We start from the raw sequence: 19,451 nt of genomic DNA, 5'->3' as shown, positions 1-19,451 counted from the left end.
ACATATTTTTACTCTACAGGCACAATTAATGTACAGCACGTTGTACAATGTAGTACGAAATTTCGTTTTATTACAATGTAGCTAGCGTTAAATAGAACGGCCATAACTTTAGTGGCGTTGGTCCAATAACATTGAATTTTCTGAAAGCTTATAGATCTATAGGCCTTTTAGATACTGTGCTAAAATCAAATGTGGGACTGTTTTTGACAAAATACAATGGACTATACTTATAGCCCATTGTGAATGGGAAATCGATCATAGCCCATTCCAAATTTGAAATTTGAGCATAACATCTGAACAGACTCCTTCTAATTAGAAAATTGTTGAATTTGAGAACTCTAGTTACAGATGCCGTTCATAATGAAGGGGACATACATGTACAGTCATGTATGTGTACATCCTCAAAACTGTCTCCCCATGCAGACACATGTACATGCACGTTCGTTAGTTACATGTACATACACTACACACCTCTTTCTGATTCGTCGAGCTCAAAGTAGTGCATGACAGCGAGGTTGTCATCACTTGCCCACGACACTTTCTTCTTCTTTGCACTATTTGTAACCTCCATCTCTTCTTCCTCCTCCTCTGGTGCTGGTAAAGTGGGTGTGTCTGCAGTGGGTGTGGTCACCTCTGGTCTCGCCTCGTTCGTGTCACTGGTCACAGAATTAGTTCGGTTCATTTTGGCTATTTTGGGGATTTTCTTGACTTTCTTTTGCTTAGTTGCGACCTGGTTGCTAAGGAAGGCCATGAAACCTTCGCTTTCCTTGGGACCCTTGATACCTTTGGGGTCTGTAAGTATAGAGTTGACAAATCAGTTACACAATGGTGGCTGTACAGTGTGGGAGAGCTCCAACCTACCACCATGAAATCCACAGCCTCTACTATTATTCAACTCTTAGACTAAATTATACTCTTGTTGTTACTATACTTGCATGAACAAGCTGCAAATGGCATAGGGTTGGTGAACCACCTCTCACCATTGTTCCCCTTGACTCTCTTCTCCAGTGGGGGCTGTCCACTCTTAGCCAGTAGAGGGTCTCTGAGTCTCTTGACTGGCTTGTCCCTTGGTCTACCCAGTGCCACCATCGGGCCAGGGGGAGGTTGGATGGACTCCACAGGAGGACCTACGGGGGGCTTGGAGGATTTACTCTCTTTTTTCTTGGTGCTCAAAGATTTCTTGTCTGCTTTGTCTTTTTTAGGTTTGGATGGTTTCGCCGGATCGTCTTCACTGAAACTGTTGCTGCGATGTTGTTCTTCGGAAGGGGCCTCGACTTTGCCAGCTGTGTGTGTGTGTGGGGGGGGGAGGGAGTTGAGTGTGTGTGATGGAGGGGGTGTTCAGAAACAAGGGGTGGAAGGTCAATGTGTCAGATTACGACAGACTGTTATGCTCACCTGAAGGAGTTGGTGGTCCTCTGAAGATGGCCATCCACTTAGCAAGGATATTACTGGCAGACGACTTCACCTCTGTGTGTGAATAGAAACCACATGATAACCAACTACACAATAGAAACTTCTGTGGTCATAGAGTAGAACAGTACATTGTCTTGACAGAAGCAATCCTCACAGCTACTACTTAAAAGGCTCTGTACGTTTGGACGTAGTTATTGCCTGAACAGCTCACCTGGATTCTCTGCTTTTGACAGCTGCTTTATTAGCTTCCCCATATTGCCTTGCTTGAGGGCATCCACCGTCACAGGCAGTCTTTCCAGCACCTGCAAAGTCAGTCAAGCACTCAGTCAAGTAAATAGGAGCTAGACTTCAGTAAAGCTAGCTACTGTACAAAGTCACACATTAGAGATTATGCCTTGGTGTTTCGGCAAATTATGGCTGCATCAATTACGTATGTCATGTGATGGCTTACTTAGCTACCCAACACGTTTTAAATCACGGATCTTCTAAACTACAGCTATGGACCCTAAAAGTTAGCCACTAAAATGATCGTCTACATGCAGCCCCTAGGCACAGAGTACAAGTACCTGCAACAGTTCCACTAGGAGGGCCATGTTGTGTCCTTTCTTAGCCTCGGCCAGCCACAGGTTGAGAACAGTCCACCCTCCAGCTTGCATCAGCCTGGAAATGACATAATGATAATAACTTTCAATTGGGAGCACATGTTAATTACAGTCAGGGGTTCCCTCAGACTCATTAAATCGATTTAACCTCCATTGTGATTGGTCAGGTATAGTAGTTCATCACAGGGGACACACACACATGTACATGTACACTGTATTACTATACAGAGGCAAATAGATACAGTAACACACAATTGGTACAGATTTGCTTTCAATTTTGTGCAAAGCATGAAGCTATCAAGCATGAAGGCTATCAAGCATTGAAGGCTATTAAGCTATACTGCAATAAAACAACATCAAGGTGTGTGTGTGTGTGTGTGTGTGTGTGTGTGTGTGTGTGTGTGTGTGTGTGTGTGTGTGTGTGTGTGTGTGTGTGTGTGTGTGTGGTGTGACTTACTCCTCCAGCGTGGACTGTGACTTGGTTGACTTAATGACGTTGAGGACAATGCATCGACTCACTAGAAACTGTGACACCTGCATCACCCTGGAGACAACAAACAATCAACCACAAGGACAAGAAGTGGTCTCTGAATTATCTGTCAATCTCTAATCATCACGATTAATTATAGCTAATACATTGAAACCATAATCTCTAGCACATTGAAACCTAGCCTTGATTCAAGGCCGCAATTCACATCAGGGAATTAAACGCTTCTTTTCTCTTTGAAGGCCGGTGAAGGAGGCTAATTGAAACCATAAATCTCTAGCACATTGAAACTGAGGGTATCTGGCTATACAGTTTGCCCAACAATAACAACTGTTGAAGCTTTCCTTTGTGAAGGCTATTTATTGTACTACATGTATAGAGTATCAATTATCAACGATTCAAAGATACTGTGCTTCCTTTCAAAAGAGACCATAACTAGAGGAACAAAGGTGACACAATAGCACACAACATACACTGCAAAGAACTGAACGAGCACTGTATTGTACTTCCTTTTAAGGCAAGGACCAATCAAAATGATGACTGAATGACCTCGAGCATGCGTGTACACACAACGTCTCTCTCACTTGATAAACTCGGGGATGTCTTTAGTGCTCTTAATGGATCCAGTGGTCCCCAGCAGGTGGTCCAACTGCTCCAATAGTGAGAGTGCCGGGGGATACTCCTTCACTGACTACACGATGCAAGAGCAAGATTCAAGTGATTACATTGCATGTAACAGTATAATAATTGGGGTACGCAAATAAACCCAAACCCAGATATATCTTTCACTGACCACACGAGAACTGAAATTTATAAAGAGTCGATTTATCAAAATAATGGGGTGTCCAAAACGGATCAAAATCAACCGAGATACTAACGCACATCTGTTCGTCCACTGGTAGGTGTCGGTTCGGCTTTAGTTTCCATGGTGACGTACGGTCAATACGTTCTGTAGCGAGGAGACAAACAAGTTGAACTAGACAGGATAAAATCAACACGATGTACATCTTGGAGAGGTTTATTTTTGATTATAAATAACACGAAGTAATCTACAGAGCTTATATCTCATGCATCTCTGTTTAATGGTCTGGCCTCATTTCATTTCTGGTCACCCTCATGTCTTCAAACAAACCTACTCTAGTTAGGAGTACTGTATTGACGTGTCAAAATTCTTGAGATATTAAAAGCCACAGTGAACACACATTACACGTACACACACACAGCTACACAGCATGCAATGGCTACTACTAATGCTCCTATACCTCTCACCAAATAATCAATGTTTTGCAGTCGTTTATGACTCGACTACAAAGTAAATTTCTTGGGCCAACAAAGAAAAAGTCAGACAACTCAAAAGTTATATTGATATAATCTGACAAGTTCAATTTTCGTCCTTTTTCTTGTTTCACTTCGACTGCCTACATAGACCTTCTCTATAGAGTACGAGTATAGATCCTGAGAGAATCCAAAAGTTTTATGTCTTGTGTAGTGTCGCCATCTTTTCTTGACAACAATAACTCACGAGAATGGAAGCACGTGACACCTTCACTACCAGATAGCGCATGCGCAGTAGGGACCTAGTGGGATATGCTTGACAAAAATTCGTTAGTTGCTGTCTAGGTATAGAAGGGTTGACACACACATGTAGGCTTCGTTCTTTGTCAATAACATACTGCTCCTTTCGGCAATCTTTTCCTATGTCACATCCTGCACAGAAATTGAGGTGTCCTCCCTTTCTTGTATGGAGAGAGAATTAGGTACTTGTACAGCTTCAGTGTTGATGATGAGTACAGTCACTACTGCAGCTGCTATGGTGACAATGGTTTCGTCCCTCCCAGAGACACGAGTGGTAGTTTCGTTGCCAGGGGGTGGAGTGGGGGTAATATTTACTGTAAAAACAATCGTGTTTACAGCTGTTAATTAAGTATTGAAACCAAACATATAATTATTGATATCATTATAGGTGTATAATGAAAACAAAATCAGTCACTATTTAAACACTCACCCTTCATAGACGTTTGGGATAATATATTTGGATCAGTCCCTTCTACTATTGTGAGTTGAGTGACACTCTCTCCTCTGACACCACGACACGTGTAGTTACCTCCATCAGCTGATAAAAGGTTGTGAATTGTGATGTTGAAAATGATACTAGGGACGACAGTGCCATTCTGTAGAATTATGGTGTTGTTTCCTTCACACATGGTGATTCTGTAGCCCCCTTTATTTTCTATTATAGCATTATCTCTCTTCCACTGCCATACGTACAATCCTTCACTGGAAACAGTGCACACTAATTCTGTTGATCCTCTTCTCAGGTCGTCTGCACTTGGCTGGATAATATTTGACGATGTCATTTGAAATGTTATAAACTTCTGGTTGTAAAGTTGGTTGCGTATTTCACTCAGAAAGACCCAATCAAATCATGCAATGCTGTGAATTGGAACCTAATTCTGAGGGTCAGGGCTTTAAGTGGTTTGAATGGTTGAATACTAACAGTTCTGATTTGGTTGTCTGTCTGAGCCAGATCTTCATTATCAAATATCCAGCTTGAAATTCCATAATGAACTACTGATATTGTAATGTCTGGCAAACTGATTCTGTTGGCGGACTGTTCAAGAAACTGAGCAGTAACTGAGATCAGGAGGAGATGGAATGATTGCTCTGTACCACATCATATAGTCACAAAGGATGGAGATCTCTTAAAGAATTTGCAGCATACAATTTGGTGGATAGGTAATGGGAACACCATTGTAATCATTCCCAATATCTGACCACAGACGTCGATACGTCGTAGGGTTCACTAAAACAGTTGGAATACAAAATGACATTAATCTTCAAATGTCTACTTCTATATTTACCTTGATTACAAGTGAGAGCATCACAATAATTATATAGCCACTGATGAGCAGAGCAGTTAGCAGTTAAAGACAAGACCAACTTCAGCATGATGAATTAGTGATGTATATACAGTCATGCATGTGTATGAGAGGCCAATATATAGCCAAATATATGGGACATGTAGAATGGAAAGTACGCATGCATGAAGTGACAAATCGACAAATCGAATAATCAGCACATATTATAGGGACGTCAACATGTGCTGAGGTATATATCACTGATATAATGTCAAATATCAGTGTTCATGAATCAAATCTCTGTTGCTCAATATTATCCCCACTTCCAAAAATACTTATCTTCTACATATCACATGCCTGTAGATTTGAACAGTTTTGCTATACCAAGCAATATTGTTAAAATAAGGCTTTGGTTTGACATTGGGCTTAATCTCCACAGGGGGTATAACTGGCTGTTTGGACGGCTTCGTCGCTATTGTGGGTTTCCTAGGAACAGGTGGTTTATTAAACAGCATTCTCAAATTGCTAGAATGTGTGTGAAGCAACTCATATAGAAGTACAAACACACACACAATGCAACACACGGTATGTTTATAAGCTATATAGACAAATCTAAAGTGTCAGGGTACTAAATAGAATTATGCACAAAATGTAATGGATAAACAATAGACATGATAAATTAGTCCAGGATAATGTTAAAGAGCTGCTCATGCAGTAAAAGGTTAATTTTTTGGCTGTCTATTTTTCTAGAGGAGTTGACACACACACGTAGGCTTCGTTCTTTGTCAATGACATGACACTTCTTTCGGCAATCTCTTCATACGTCACATCCTGCAGAGAAATTGAGGTGTCCTCCCTTTCTTGTATGGAGAGCGAATTAGGTACTTGTACAGCTTCAGTCGAGCGTATTAAGGAATTTACTATATTCTTGATCTTCTTCCTCAGTAGGTAAACGATGAAGACAATGAGCAGAAGTAATGCAATCACTAGAATAGTTACTATGGATACTAATACTGTTGGTAGCAAAACATTACTAGGTGCTAACGTGTGCTGAGTAGTCACAGGTAGTGCAGTAGTGAGAGGGGGTGGTGTAGTGGGAGGGCCTGTCCCTTCTGCAATCACAAGTTGAGTGACACTCTCTCCTCCTCTGACACCACGACACGTGTAGTTCCCTCCATCGGCTGATGATAGATTGTGAATTGTAAGGCTGACAATCACACTAGGGATAGCAGTGCCATCTTCAAAGACAATTGTGTTCCCTCCTGAACCAGAAGTGATGGTGTATTTTGTAGATGCGGTTATTTCCCTGCCACCCAAGCCTAGCCACACAGGAGGAGAGAGTGATGACTGGTAACCATGGAGCTCACAGGTCAGGGTAACCTCTCCAGTCTGTAGATAGTCATACCCACACACACCAGATGTGGAAACGACATGTTCTAGAAAGGAAGGACAGCAATATACATTTAATAGGTGAATATGTGCACGAGTACATGCAGGTGTAGAATGTCAATTTGTATCAAGTAATTTAGGTACCTGGAAACTCCATTAAATACACTATTGAGTTCCTTAAATCCACATCCTGTGTTGTTGTTGCTATGCATTCATAATTAGCAGCATCACTAAAGTCCAGATTGTTAATCTTCAACTTAGTTGTTCTGCTTCCGTCTCCAATGGTGATTGTGTAGTCACCATTATTTTCTAAAAAAGTGTTGTCTCTCCTCCACTGCCATACGTACGAACCTTCACTGGAAATAGTGCACACTAACTCTGTTGATCCTCTTCTCAGGTCGTCTGCACTTGGCTGAACAACAATTGATGATGGTGTTTGAAAGATTAGAGCCTGAAGTTGAAAAGGAGGCTGTGTGCAAAATCGTATTTCACTCAGAAAGACTAAATCAAAATCATGAAACACTGTGAACTGGAACATAATTCTGAGGTTCGCAGCACTAAGTGGTGGGAATGGCTGAATGCTAATAGTTCTGATTTGGTGGTCTGCCTGAGTCAGATTTTGATTGTCAAGTATCCAGGTTGTGATATTTGTTTCCGTTTGATCTCTAAAGCCTGGACCATATTCAATAACAGATAGTCTAAGTTCTGGCAAACTGATTCCATTGACTGGACTGTTTAAGAAACTGAGTTCTATAGCAGTAATCCCAGCCGTTGCTGTAGTGAGGTCAAAGTCAATAAAACTATTCAACGAGTCTCTGTTCCAAGAGATGAAATGTCTGAAATAACTTGCACTATTGAGATCAGGAGGAGATGGAATGATCGCTCCGTCACCCAGCACAACACTGTAATCACAGACAATGAATCTTTCAAGAATGCTCCTCCATGTACAATTTGATGGATAGGTGATCAGAACATCGTTGTATGTAATTGGATCACCATCTAACCACAGACCTCGATACAGTGTAGGAAGGGCTAATTGGTTGGAATACAACATTAAAATAATTCGATGCTACTTAAACTTATACCTATTTGATTACAAGTGAGAGCATCACAATAGCCACTGATGAGCAGAGCAGTTAGAAATAAAATCATGATTGTTCAGTTAAGAGCCTGTTAGTCCAACCGATTTTAAATTATGAGTACATGTATAAAATTATAGGCAGTGTTTTTAAGAGTGGAATTATTCATATAGAAACCAAATATGCGGCATGCATATGAGAATGGGTTCAATCAAAAACATGCTTGAATTGACAAATTGAATGTGCTGAAATAATTTGCACATCGTCAACAGTGTACTGAGGTATATAGCTAGTTTACATAATCTGCAGGACAACTTTGTACAGAAAATGTCAATGTTTGATATACGGTGTTCATGAACTTCAACTCTCTGTTGCTCAATTTTCTTACTTACATAAAAATTACATACAGTACGTAGAACTGGCTGTTTGGAGGGCTTCGTTGTTATAGTGGGTTTTCCAGGAACATGTTTATTAAACAGTATTCTCAGATTGCTAGCTATATATATTCTGTAAGCAACACACAACGTAACACACAGTATGTTTATATACAGCTATAGCCTTGTCTCCGTGACCACTTCATCCATACTCAAAAAGAGGCCTGAGAAGGAGGTTAGTTTACAGCTATAGACAAATTAAAGTATTAGGGTAAATGGATTTGCACAAAACTAATTCACAAACAAACTAATACAAACAATGGTTAACACAAATTAGTCCAGGATAATGTTAATAACTTTTCGGTTGTCTATTTTTCTAGAAGAGTTGACACACACACGTAGGCTTCGTTCTTTGTCAATGACATGACGCTTCTTTCGGCAATCTCTTCATACGTCACATCCTGCACAGAAATTGAGGTGTCTTCCCTTTTTTGTATGGAGAGAGAATTAGGTATTTGTACAGCTTCAGTCGAGCGTACTAAGAAATGTAGTATCTTGTTGATCTTCTTCTTCAGTAGGTAAACAATGAAGATTATGAGGAGAAGTATTGTGAGTACTATAATAACAGTCACTACAGCAGCTGCTATGGTGACAATGGTTTCGTCCATTATAGGGACATGAGTGGTAGTTTCGTTGCCAGGGGATGTAGTGGGGGTGATACCTGAATCAAAAACCAAGTTATTGTAAAATTGTTATGCATAATTATCACAGTTTACTCACCCTCTATAGATGAGGAAATCCATGTTTGTGATAATATGTTTGGATCAGTTCCTTCTAATATTGTGAGTTGAGTGACACTCTCTCTTCTGACACCATGACACGTGTAGTTCCCTCCATCAGCTGATGAAAGGTGGTGAATTGTGATGTCTAAAATAATACTAGGGACGACAGTGCCATTCTGTAGAATTATGGTGTTGAGTCCTTCACATACGGACAGAGTGTATTTTGTAGTGGTAGTTATTTCACTGCCACCCGAGTCCAGCCACACAGGAGGAGAGAGAGTGATGACTGGTAACCATGGAGCTCACAGGTCAGGGTAACAACCTCTCCAGTCTGTAGATATCCACTGACATCAGGTGCAGTAATGACATGCTCTATATAGTATGGAAGGATTAAACAGTATAACGCAACTATATTTACGTACCTGGAAACTCCACTAAATACATTGTTGAGTTCATTAAATCCACATCGTGTGTTGTTGCTATGCATTCATAATTATCAGCATCACTAAAGTCCAGATTGTTAATCGTCAACTTAGTTGTTCTGCTTCCGTCTCCAATAGTGATTCTGTATTGGCTTATATTTTCCATCATTATGATAGCGTTGTCCCTCTTCCACTGCCATACGTACGTACGATCCTTCATCCCAAATAGTGCACACTAACTCTGTTGATCCACTTCTCAGATCGTCTGCACTCGGCTGAACAACAATTGATGATGGTGTTTGAAAGATTGTGGCCTTAATTTGAAAAGGTAGTTGAGACTGTGTACAAAATCGTATTTCACTCAGAAAGACCCAATCAAAATCATGAAACACTGTGAATTGGAACCTAATTCTGAGGTTCACAGCACTAAGTGGTGTGAGTGGCCGAATGCTAATAGTTCTGATTTGGTTGTCTGTCTGAGCCAGATCTTGATTATCAAGTATCCAGGTTGTAATACTTGTTTCATTTCGAACACTAAGGTTTGGGTTATATTCAACTACAGATAGTCTAGGTTCTGGCAAACTGATTCTGTTGGCAGGACTGTTCAAGAAACTGAGCTCTATAGCAGTAATCCCAGCCGTTGCTGTAGTGAAGTCAAAGTCAATAAAACTATTCAATGAGTCTCTGTTCCAAGCAATGAAATGTCTGAAATAACTTGCACTATTGAGATCAGGAGGAGATGGAATGATTGCTCTGTCACCCAGTATCACACTGTAATCACAGATGTATCTAGCAAAAAAGTTTCTCTGTGTACAATTTGATGGATAAGTGATCAGAACATCATTGTATGTAATTGGATCACCATCCAACAACAGACCTCGATACAGTGTAGGAAGAACTAATTGGTAAAAATACAATATGAAAATAAGCCTTCAAATGTTTGCTTAAGCTTACCAGTTTGATTACAAGTGAGAGCATCACAATAGCCATTAAAGAGAATTGAGCAACAGAGAGTTGATTCATGAACACCGTATATCAAACATTGACATTATCTGTATAAAGTTGTCAAATTATTACTGCAGATTATGCAAACTAGCTATATTATATACCTCAGTACACTGTGACGATGTGCAAATCATTTCAATTTGTCAATTCATGGATGCGTTTGATTGAACCCATTCTCATATGCATACCACAAATTTACTTTCTATAATTCCACTCTTAAAAACATATCAATTTCCGCCTATAATTTTATACATGTAGTCTACTCATAATTTAAAATCGGTTGGACTAACAGGCTCTTAACTGAACAATCATGATTCTATTTCTAACTGCTCTGCTCATCAGTGGCTATTGTGATACTCTCACTTGCACTCAAACAGGTATATAAGTTTAAGTAGCATCGAATTATTTTAATGTTGTATTCCAACCGATTAGTCCTTCCTACACTGTATCGAGGTCTGTGGTTAGATGGTGATCCAATTACATACAATGATGTTCTGATCACCTATCCATCAAATTGTACACAGTATTTTTTTGCTAGATTCACTGCCTGTGATTATAGTGTGGTACTGGGTGACGGAGCAATCATTCCATCTCCTCCTGATCTTAATAGTGCAAGTTATGTCAGATATTTCATTGCTTGGAACAGAGACTCATTGAATAGTTTTATTGACTTTGACCTCACTACAGCAACGACTGGGATTACTGCTATAGACTTCAGTTTCTTGAACAGTCCTGCCAACAGAATCAGTTTGCCAGAACCTAGACTATCTGTTATTGAATATACCCCAGGCCTTAGGGATCGAAACGAAACAAGTATAACAACCTGGATATTTGATAATCAAGATCTGGCTCAGACAGACAACCAAATCAGAACTATTAGCATTCGGCCATTCCCACCACTTAGTGCTGCAAACCTCAGAATTAGGTTCCAATTCACAGTGCTTCATGATTTTGATTGGTTTTTTCTGAGTGAAGTACGCTTTTGCACAGACCTTCAACAACCAGAAGTAACATTTCAAACGCCATCATCAAACTATATACAGCCAAGTGCGGGTGATCTGAGAAGAAGATCAACAGAGTTAGTGTGCACTGTTTCCAGTGAAGGTTCGTACAGCAGTGGGAGAGAGATAATGTTATGATAGTAAATAACGGCGACTACACAATCACCATTGGAGACGGAAGTAGAACAACTAAGCTGACAATCAACAATCTAGACTTTATAAGTGATGCTGCTGAATATAAATGTACGGTAATGACAAGACGAGATGCGAATGTCGTTAATTCAGCAGTGTATGTATTGGAGTTTCCAGGTACCTAAACCTCTTACTTATATACATACTGTTTGTTATTGTCTTCCTTTTTTTAGAGCATGTCATTACTACACCTGATGTCAGTGGATATCTACAGACTGGAGAGGTTACCCTGACCTGTGAGCTCCATGGTTACCAGTCATCACTCTCTCCTCCTGTGTGGCTAAACACAAATGGTAGTGAAACAAATGACTCTACCAAATACACGGTGTCCGTGTGTGAAGGAAACAACACCATAATTCTACAGAATGGCACTGTCGTCCCTAGTATCATTTTCAACATCACAATTCACAACCTTTCGTCAGCCGATGGAGGTACCTACACGTGTCGTGGTGTCAGAGGAGAGAGTGTCACTCAACTCACAATATTAGAAGGGACTGATCCAAACATGTTATCACAAACATACATCTCTACGTCTATAGAGGGTGAGTAAACTGTGACTGAGTTTACTTTCATTATACATTTTATATGCCTATTATCAGTAAAAAATTATGACTTGCTTTCTACTGGTTATTATTCTCTCATATTTACTGCAGGTATCACCCCCACTCCACCCCCTGGCAACGAAACTACCACTCGTGTCCCTGTAATGGATGAAACTATTGTCATCATAGCAGCTGCAGTAGGGAGTGTTATTATAGTACTCACAATACTTATCCTCATAATCTTCATCGTTTACCTACTGAGGAAGATCAACAAGATAAAAATACGTTCGACTGAAGCTGTACAAGTACCTAATTCTCTCTCCATGCAAGAAAGGAAAGACTCCTCAATTTCTGTGCAGGATGTGACATATGAAGAGATCGCCGAAAAAAATGACATGTTATTGACAAAGAACGAAGCCTACGTGTGTGTCGACTCCTCTAGAAAATAGAAATTAACATTTCACTGAGCAGACCTTTAACACTATCCTGTGTTGTTTGCATACCATTTACCTGATACTTTAATTTTCTCTATCTGTAAAAACATTTTGTGTGTTACGTGTGTACAATAGTAATTCCATTTGAGAAGCAATCTGAGAATGCTGTTATATAATAAACCACCTGTTCCTGGGAAACCCAAAATAGCGACAAAGACGTCCAAACAGGCACTTAGACCCCTGTGAAGATTAAGCCCAACGTCAAACGAAAGCCTATAAAGTTGAAATATCTAAATATAGTATAGTGGACATGCATGTTCCATTGAGATCATGTGATATGTATAGTATGTCTAAGTATGTTTGCAAGTTGCGATATTAAATTGAGCAACAGATAGTTGACTCATGAACACTGGTGTTTGTGATTGTTTATCAAACAGTGACGTTATTTGTATAAACTTGTCACTTTAGTGTGGGAAATTATTTAAACCATATCATAATTACTCAGTAATACCTCGGTACATCAGTTGTTGACGTCCCTATGTGCAGATCATTCACTTTTTCCATTCATACCTTCCACTATATAATGAGTAGATACTGCAACTCTTGTACACATATTCATCATGCTAAAGTTGTACTAACACAAACTAGCTCTTGCTATAATCTGAACAGTCATGATTCTATTTCTAACTGCTCTGCTCATCAGTACTTACAAAAAAATTACATACAGTACGTATTATAGCTACTGCATGACTTCAACACAATGTTATTATGACATACCAAGCAAATTACATATTTTGAGGCTTAGGCTTTGGTTTGACATTGGGCTTAAACTCCACAGGGTAGAACTGGCTGTTTGGACGGCTTCGTCGCTATTGCATGTGGGTTTCCCAGGAACAGGTGGTTTATTATATAGACATTTCAAAGCAACTCAAATGGAACCACATATATGTGTCAGAGTATATAGGGTAAATGGATAACAAATGCACAAACAATAGTAAATACAGACATTGTGACAAATTAGTCCAGGATAATGTTAAAGGCTGCTCAGTAAAAGTTTAATTTTTTTGGTTGTCTATTTTTCTAAAGGAGTCGACACACACACGTAGGCTTCGTTCTTTGTCAATAACATGTTGCTTCTTTCGGCAATCTCTTCATATGTCGCGTCTTGCACAAAAAATTGAGGTGTCTTCCCTTTCTTGTATGGAGAGAGAATTAGGTACTTGTACAGCTTCAGTCGAACGTATTAAGGAGTTTATTATCTTGTTGATCTTCTTCCTCAGTAGGTAAACGATGAAGACAAGGAGGAGAAGTAATGCAATCACTAGGATAGTTACTATGGACACTAATCCATGTACTGTTGGTAGCAAAACATTATTAGGTGCTAACGTGCCCTGAGTAGTCACAGGTAGTGCAGTAGTGGGAGGGGCTGTCCCTTCTGTAATCACAAGTTGAGTGACACTCTCTCCTCCTCCGACACCACGACACGTGTAGTTCCCTCCATCGGCTAACGATAGATCTCGAATTCTAAGCCTGACAATCACACTAGGGATAGCAGTGCCATTCTCAAAAACGATGGTGTTCCCTCCTTCACCAGAAGTGATGGTGTATTTTGTAGATGCGGTTATTTCACTGCCACCCAAGTCCAGCCACACAGGAGGAGAGAGTGATGACTGGTAACCATGGAGCTCACAGGTCAGGGTAACCTCTCCAGTCTGTAGATACCCACACACACCAGATGTGGAAACGACATGTTCTAGAAAGGAAGGACAGCAATATACATTTAATAGGTGAATATGTACACGAGTACATGCAGGGTGTAGAATGGCAATTTGTATCAAGTAATTTAGGTACCTGGAAATTCCACTAAATACACTGTTGAGTTCATTAAATCCACATGGTGTGTTGTTGTTGCTATGCATTCATAATTAGCAGCATCGCTAAATTCCAGATTGTTAATCATCAGTTTAGTTGTTCTGCTTCCGTCTCCAATGGTGATTCTGTAGTACTCACCATTTTCCATCATTATGATAGCATTGTCTCTCCTCCACTGCCATACGTACGATCCTTCACCCGAAATAGTACACACTAACTCTGTTGATCCTCTTCTCAGGTCCCCTGCATTTGGCTGAACAATAATCGATGATGGTGTTCGAAGTATGACAGCGTTAATAAGTTAAAAAAGAGGTTGAGGCTGTGTGCAAAATCTTATTTCACTCAGAAAGACCCAATCAAAATCATGAAACACTGTGAATTGAAACCTAATTCTGAGGTTCGCAGCACTAAGTGGTGTGAGTGGCCGAATGTTAATAGTTCTGATTTGGTTGTCTATTCGAGTCAGATCTTGATTATCAAATACCCAGGTTATAATATTTGTTTCGTTTCGAACACTAAGGTTTGGGTTATATTCAACTACAGATAGTCTAGGTTCTGGCAAACTGATTCCACTGGCAGGACTGTTCAAGAAACTGAGCTCTATAACAGTAATCCCAGCCGTTGCTGTAGTGAGGTCAAAATCAATAAAACTATTCAATGAGTCTCTGTTCCAAGCAGCAATGAAATGTGTGAAATAACTTGCACTATTGAGATCAGGAGGAGATGGAATGATTGCTCCGTCACCCAGTACAACACTGTAATCACAGACAATGAATCTTTCAAGAATGCTCCTCCATGTACAATTTGATGGATAGGTGATCAGAACATCGTTGTATGTAATTGGATCACCATCTAACCACAGACCTCGATACAGTGTAGGAATGGCTAATCGGTTGGATAATACAACATTGAATTAAAAATAATAAGTCTTCAGATGTCTGCTTAAGCTCACTTGTTTGATTACAAGTGAGAGCATCACAATAGCCACTGATGAGCAGAGCAGTTAGAAATAGAATCATGATTGTTCAGTTATAGAGACGAGAGCCTGTTAGTCCAACTTTAAATTATAAGTACATGATTATATGTAAGTAGGCAGATATAGAGATGTTTTTAAGAGTGGAATTAGAAAGCAAATAAGTTGCATGAGAATGGGTTCACAAATTGACTATTGAAATGATTTGCACATAGGCAGGTCAGTGTACTGTATATAGCTAGTCTGCAGCACTAATTTGACAATGTTTGATATACAGTCAACTCTCTGTTGCTCAATTCTCTTCCTTAATTATTAAAACACAAACTATTGCACACACGCACGCACGCATTATATGTTTACAGCTGGCCTTGTCCCCGTGACCACTTCCTCTACTTAAAAAGACGCCTGAGAAGGAGGCTAGTTTACAGCTATAGATAAATTAAAGTTTTAGGGTAAATGGATTTGCACAAAACTAATTCACAAACAATGGTTACATAATTATTAACACAGACATTGACAAATTAGTCCAGAATAATGTTAATTACTTTTGGGTTTTCTATTTTTTTTAAAGAGTCGACACACACACATAGGCCTCGTTCTTTGTCAATGATATGACGCTTCTTTCAGCTATCTCTTCATATATCACATCCTGCACAGAAATTGAACACTTTTCTTTTACGGAGAGTAGATTAGGTACTTTTACAGCTTCAGTCAAAAACGATTTCTTTTTCCTTATCTTCCTCAAAAGGCAAACGATAAAGACAATGAAGAGAAGTAATGCAATGACTAGGATGGTTACTACGGATACTAAAATATGTACAGGAGGCAACTGGTTATTAGGTGCTAACGTAGGCTGCGTTGAACGAGTAGTCAAATGGAGTGTGGTTGGAGGAGGTGGTGCAGTGGGAGGGGCTGTACCCTCCACTATTGTGAGTTGAGTGACACTCTCTCCTCTGACACCACGACACGTGTAGGTACCTCCTCCATCAGCTGATGAAAGATTGTGAATGGTGATGTCCAAAATTATACTAGGGACGACAGTGCCATTCTGTAGAATTATGGTGTTAGTTCCTTCACACACAGACTCAGTGTATTTGGTAGTGGTATTTATTTCACTGCCACCCGAGTCTAGCCACACAGGAGGAGAGAGTGATGACTGGTAACCATGGAGCTCACAGGTCAGGGTAACCTCTCCAGTCTGTATATACTCACTGATATCAGGTGTAGTAATGACATGCTCTAGAATGGAAAGAACAGCAAGTTAATTAGTCATGTATTAAGTAATTTAGGTACCTGGAAACTCCACTAAATACACTGTTGAGTTCCTTAAATCCACATCCTGTGTTGTTGTTGCTATGCATTCATAATCAGCAGCATCACTAAAGTCCAGATTGTTAATCCTCAACTTAGTTGTTCTGCTTCCGTCTCCAATGGTGATTCTGTATTGGCTTATATTTTCCATCGATATGATAGCTTTGTCTCTCTTCCACTGCCATATGTACAATCCTTCATCCGAAATAGTGCACACTAACTCTGTTGATCCTCTTCTCAGATCGTCTGCACTCGGCTGAACAACAATTGATGATGGTGTTTGAAAGATTAGAGCCTGAAGTTGAAAAGGAGGTAGAGGCTGTGTGCAAAATCGTATTTCACTCAGAAAGACCCAATCAAAATCATGAAGCACTGTGAATTGGAACCTAACTCTGAGATTCACAGCACTAAGTGGTGTGAATGGCCGAATGCTAATAGTTCTGATTTGGTTGTCTGTCTGAGCCAGATCTTGATTATCAAATATCCAGGTTGTTATACTTATTTCACTTCGATCTCTCAGGCCTCGGGTATATTCAACTACAGATAGTCTAGGTTCTGGCAAACTGATTCCATTGGCTGGACTGTTCAAGAAACTGAGCTCAATAGCAGTAATCCCAGCCGTTGCTGTAGTGAGGTCAAAGTCAATAAAACTATTCAACGAGTCTCTATTCCAAGAAATGAAATGTCTGAAATAACTTGAACTATTGAGATCAGGAGGAGATGGGGTGATTGCTCCGTCACCCAGTACAACACTGTAATCACAGACATTGATTTTTTTAAGAATGTTCGGCCATATACAATTTAATGGATATGTGATCAGAACATCGTTGTATGTAATTGGATCACCATCTAACCACAGACCTCGATACAGTGTAGGAAGGGCTAATTGGTTGGAATACAATAATTATGAAAATAAATGTTGAAATGTCTGCCTAACCTTACCTGTTTGATTACAAGTGAGAGCATCACAATAGCCACTGATGAGCAGAGCAGTTAGAAATAGAATCATGTTGTTCAGTTATAGAGACGAGAGCCTGTTAGTCCAACTTTAAATTATAGTTATATAATATTATAAGTAGGCAGATATAGAGATGTTTTTAAGAGTGGAATTAGAAAGCAAATAAGTTGCATGAGAATGGGTTCACAATTGCAAATTGACTATTGAAATGATTTGCACATAGGGACATCAGTGTACTGCATATAGCTAGTCTGTAGCACTGATTTGACAATGTTTGATATACAGTCAACTCTCTGTTGCTCAATTCTTTTACTTAATTATTAAAACACAAAACTATTGCACACACATGCACGCACACACACACACACACGCACACATGCACACACACATTATTATGTTTACAGCTAGCCTTGTCCCTATGACCACTCCTCTACTCAAAAAGAAGCCTGAGAAGGAGGCTAGTTTACAGCTATTTTGCACAAAACTAATTCACTAATACAAATATTAACACAGACATTGACAAATTAGTCCAGGATAATGTTAATAGCTTTTTTGTTGTCTAAGAGTCGACACACACACGTAGGCTTCGTTCTTTGTCAATGACATGTCGCGTCTTTCAGCTATCTCTTCATATATCACATCCTGCACAGAAATTGAACACTTTTCTTTTATAGAGAGTAGATTAGGTACTTTTACAGCTTCAGTCAATAAGGATTTCTTTTTCTTTATCTTCCTCAAAAAAAGGCAAACGATAAAGACAATGAAGAGATGTAATGCAGTGACTAGGGTGGTGCAGTGAGAGGGGCTGTACCCTCTAATATTGTGAGTTGAGTGACACTCTCTCCTCTGACACCACGACACGTGTAGGTACCTCCATCGGCTAATGAAAGGTTGTGAATTGTGATGTCCAAAATTATATTAGGGACAACAGTGCCATTCTGTAGAATTATTGTTTTGTTTCCTTCACACACAGACACAGTGTATTTGGCAGAGTCATTTGTTTCACTACCATTTGTGTTTAGCCACACAGGAGGAGAGAGTGATGACTGGTAACCATGGAGCTCACAGGTCAGGGTAACCTCTCCAGTCTGTAGATACCCACTGACATCAGGTGTTGTAATGACATGCTCTGGAATGGAAGGAACAGCAAGTTAATTAGTCATGTATTAAGTAATTAATTTTAGGTACCTGGAAACTCCACTAAATACACTGTTGAGTTCATTAAATCCACATCGTGTGTTGTTGTTGCTATGCATTCATAATCAGCAGCATCACTAAAGTCCAGATTGTTAATCGTCAACTTAGTTGTTCTGCTTCCATCTCCAATGGTGATTCTGTAGTCCTTACTATTTTCTATAATAGCATTGTTTCTCTTCCACTGCCATACGTACAATCCTTCACTGGAAACAGTGCACACTAAATCTGTTGATCCTCTTCTCAGGTCGTCCGCACTTGGCTGAACAATAATTGATGATGGTGTTTGAAGGATTACAGCCTTAAGTTGTTGAAAAGGAGATAGAGGCTGTGTGAGGTTCGCAGCACTAAGTGATGTGAATAGCCGAATACTATAATAGTTCTGATTTGGTTGTCTGTCTGAGTCAGATCTTGATTATCAAATTATACAGGTTGTGATACTTGTTTCGGTTCGATCTCTCAGGCTTCGGGTATATTCAACTACAGATAGTCTAGGTTCTGGCAAACTGATTCCACTGGCAGGACTGTTCAAGAAACTGAGCTCTATAGCAGTAATCCCAGCC

General features: G+C 39.7%; 3 protein-coding genes across 3 annotated transcripts in view; 1 reads left to right on the top strand and 2 right to left on the bottom strand.

The window, feature by feature from the left end:
* Positions 1-4,048, bottom strand: part of LOC135343337 (serine/threonine-protein phosphatase 1 regulatory subunit 10-like) — an 11,742-nt gene extending 7,694 nt beyond the window's left edge. The window contains exons 1-9 of the mRNA XM_064540343.1: positions 3,772-4,048; positions 3,385-3,451; positions 3,087-3,193; positions 2,473-2,559; positions 1,980-2,073; positions 1,625-1,715; positions 1,396-1,467; positions 981-1,283; positions 472-792 (exon numbers count right to left, since the gene is read on the bottom strand). Of these exons, the coding sequence (XP_064396413.1) occupies positions 472-792; positions 981-1,283; positions 1,396-1,467; positions 1,625-1,715; positions 1,980-2,073; positions 2,473-2,559; positions 3,087-3,193; positions 3,385-3,429 (1,120 nt within the window). The 5' untranslated portion in view covers positions 3,430-3,451; positions 3,772-4,048. The remainder of the gene's footprint in view (positions 1-471; positions 793-980; positions 1,284-1,395; positions 1,468-1,624; positions 1,716-1,979; positions 2,074-2,472; positions 2,560-3,086; positions 3,194-3,384; positions 3,452-3,771) is intronic.
* Positions 4,049-6,098: 2,050 nt separating this feature from the next.
* Positions 6,099-7,963, bottom strand: LOC135342462 (uncharacterized). The gene is made up of 3 exons (XM_064539193.1): positions 7,835-7,963; positions 6,894-7,781; positions 6,099-6,796 (listed from the first exon to the last, which is right to left on the bottom strand). Exons 1-3 carry the CDS (start codon positions 7,899-7,901, stop codon positions 6,099-6,101), a joined length of 1,653 nt encoding a protein of 550 aa, XP_064395263.1. The 5' UTR covers positions 7,902-7,963.
* Positions 7,964-10,962: 2,999 nt separating this feature from the next.
* Positions 10,963-12,698, top strand: LOC135343335 (uncharacterized). The gene is made up of 3 exons (XM_064540340.1): positions 10,963-11,721; positions 11,778-12,146; positions 12,258-12,698. The coding sequence occupies exons 1-3, from the start codon at positions 11,547-11,549 to the stop codon at positions 12,593-12,595; spliced, it is 882 nt and encodes a 293-aa protein (XP_064396410.1). The 5' UTR covers positions 10,963-11,546; the 3' UTR covers positions 12,596-12,698.
* Positions 12,699-19,451: the final 6,753 nt, after the last annotated feature.

Source organism: Halichondria panicea, chromosome 10, assembly GCF_963675165.1.
Source record: "Halichondria panicea chromosome 10, odHalPani1.1, whole genome shotgun sequence".
NCBI lineage: Eukaryota > Metazoa > Porifera > Demospongiae > Suberitida > Halichondriidae > Halichondria > Halichondria panicea.
Note: the sequence above shows the minus strand (reverse complement) of the source record. Positions and strands in the feature narration are given on the sequence as shown.

Excerpts from the sequence above, each read along its gene's own strand:
- LOC135342462 (XM_064539193.1), bottom strand. The coding sequence starts at position 7,901 with ATGATTTTATTTCTAACTGCTCTGCTCATCAGTGGCTATTGTGATGCT. Across the intron at positions 7,782-7,834 it reads TCTCACTTGTAATCAAATAG|CCCTTCCTACACTGTATCGA; the intron begins GTATAAGTTTAA and ends CCAACCAATTAG. Across the intron at positions 6,797-6,893 it reads GTATTTAATGGAGTTTCCAG|AACATGTCGTTTCCACATCT; the intron begins GTACCTAAATTA and ends CTTCCTTTCTAG.
- LOC135343335 (XM_064540340.1), top strand. The coding sequence starts at position 11,547 with ATGATAGTAAATAACGGCGACTACACAATCACCATTGGAGACGGAAGT. Across the intron at positions 11,722-11,777 it reads GTATGTATTGGAGTTTCCAG|AGCATGTCATTACTACACCT; the intron begins GTACCTAAACCT and ends TCCTTTTTTTAG. Across the intron at positions 12,147-12,257 it reads CATCTCTACGTCTATAGAGG|GTATCACCCCCACTCCACCC; the intron begins GTGAGTAAACTG and ends TATTTACTGCAG.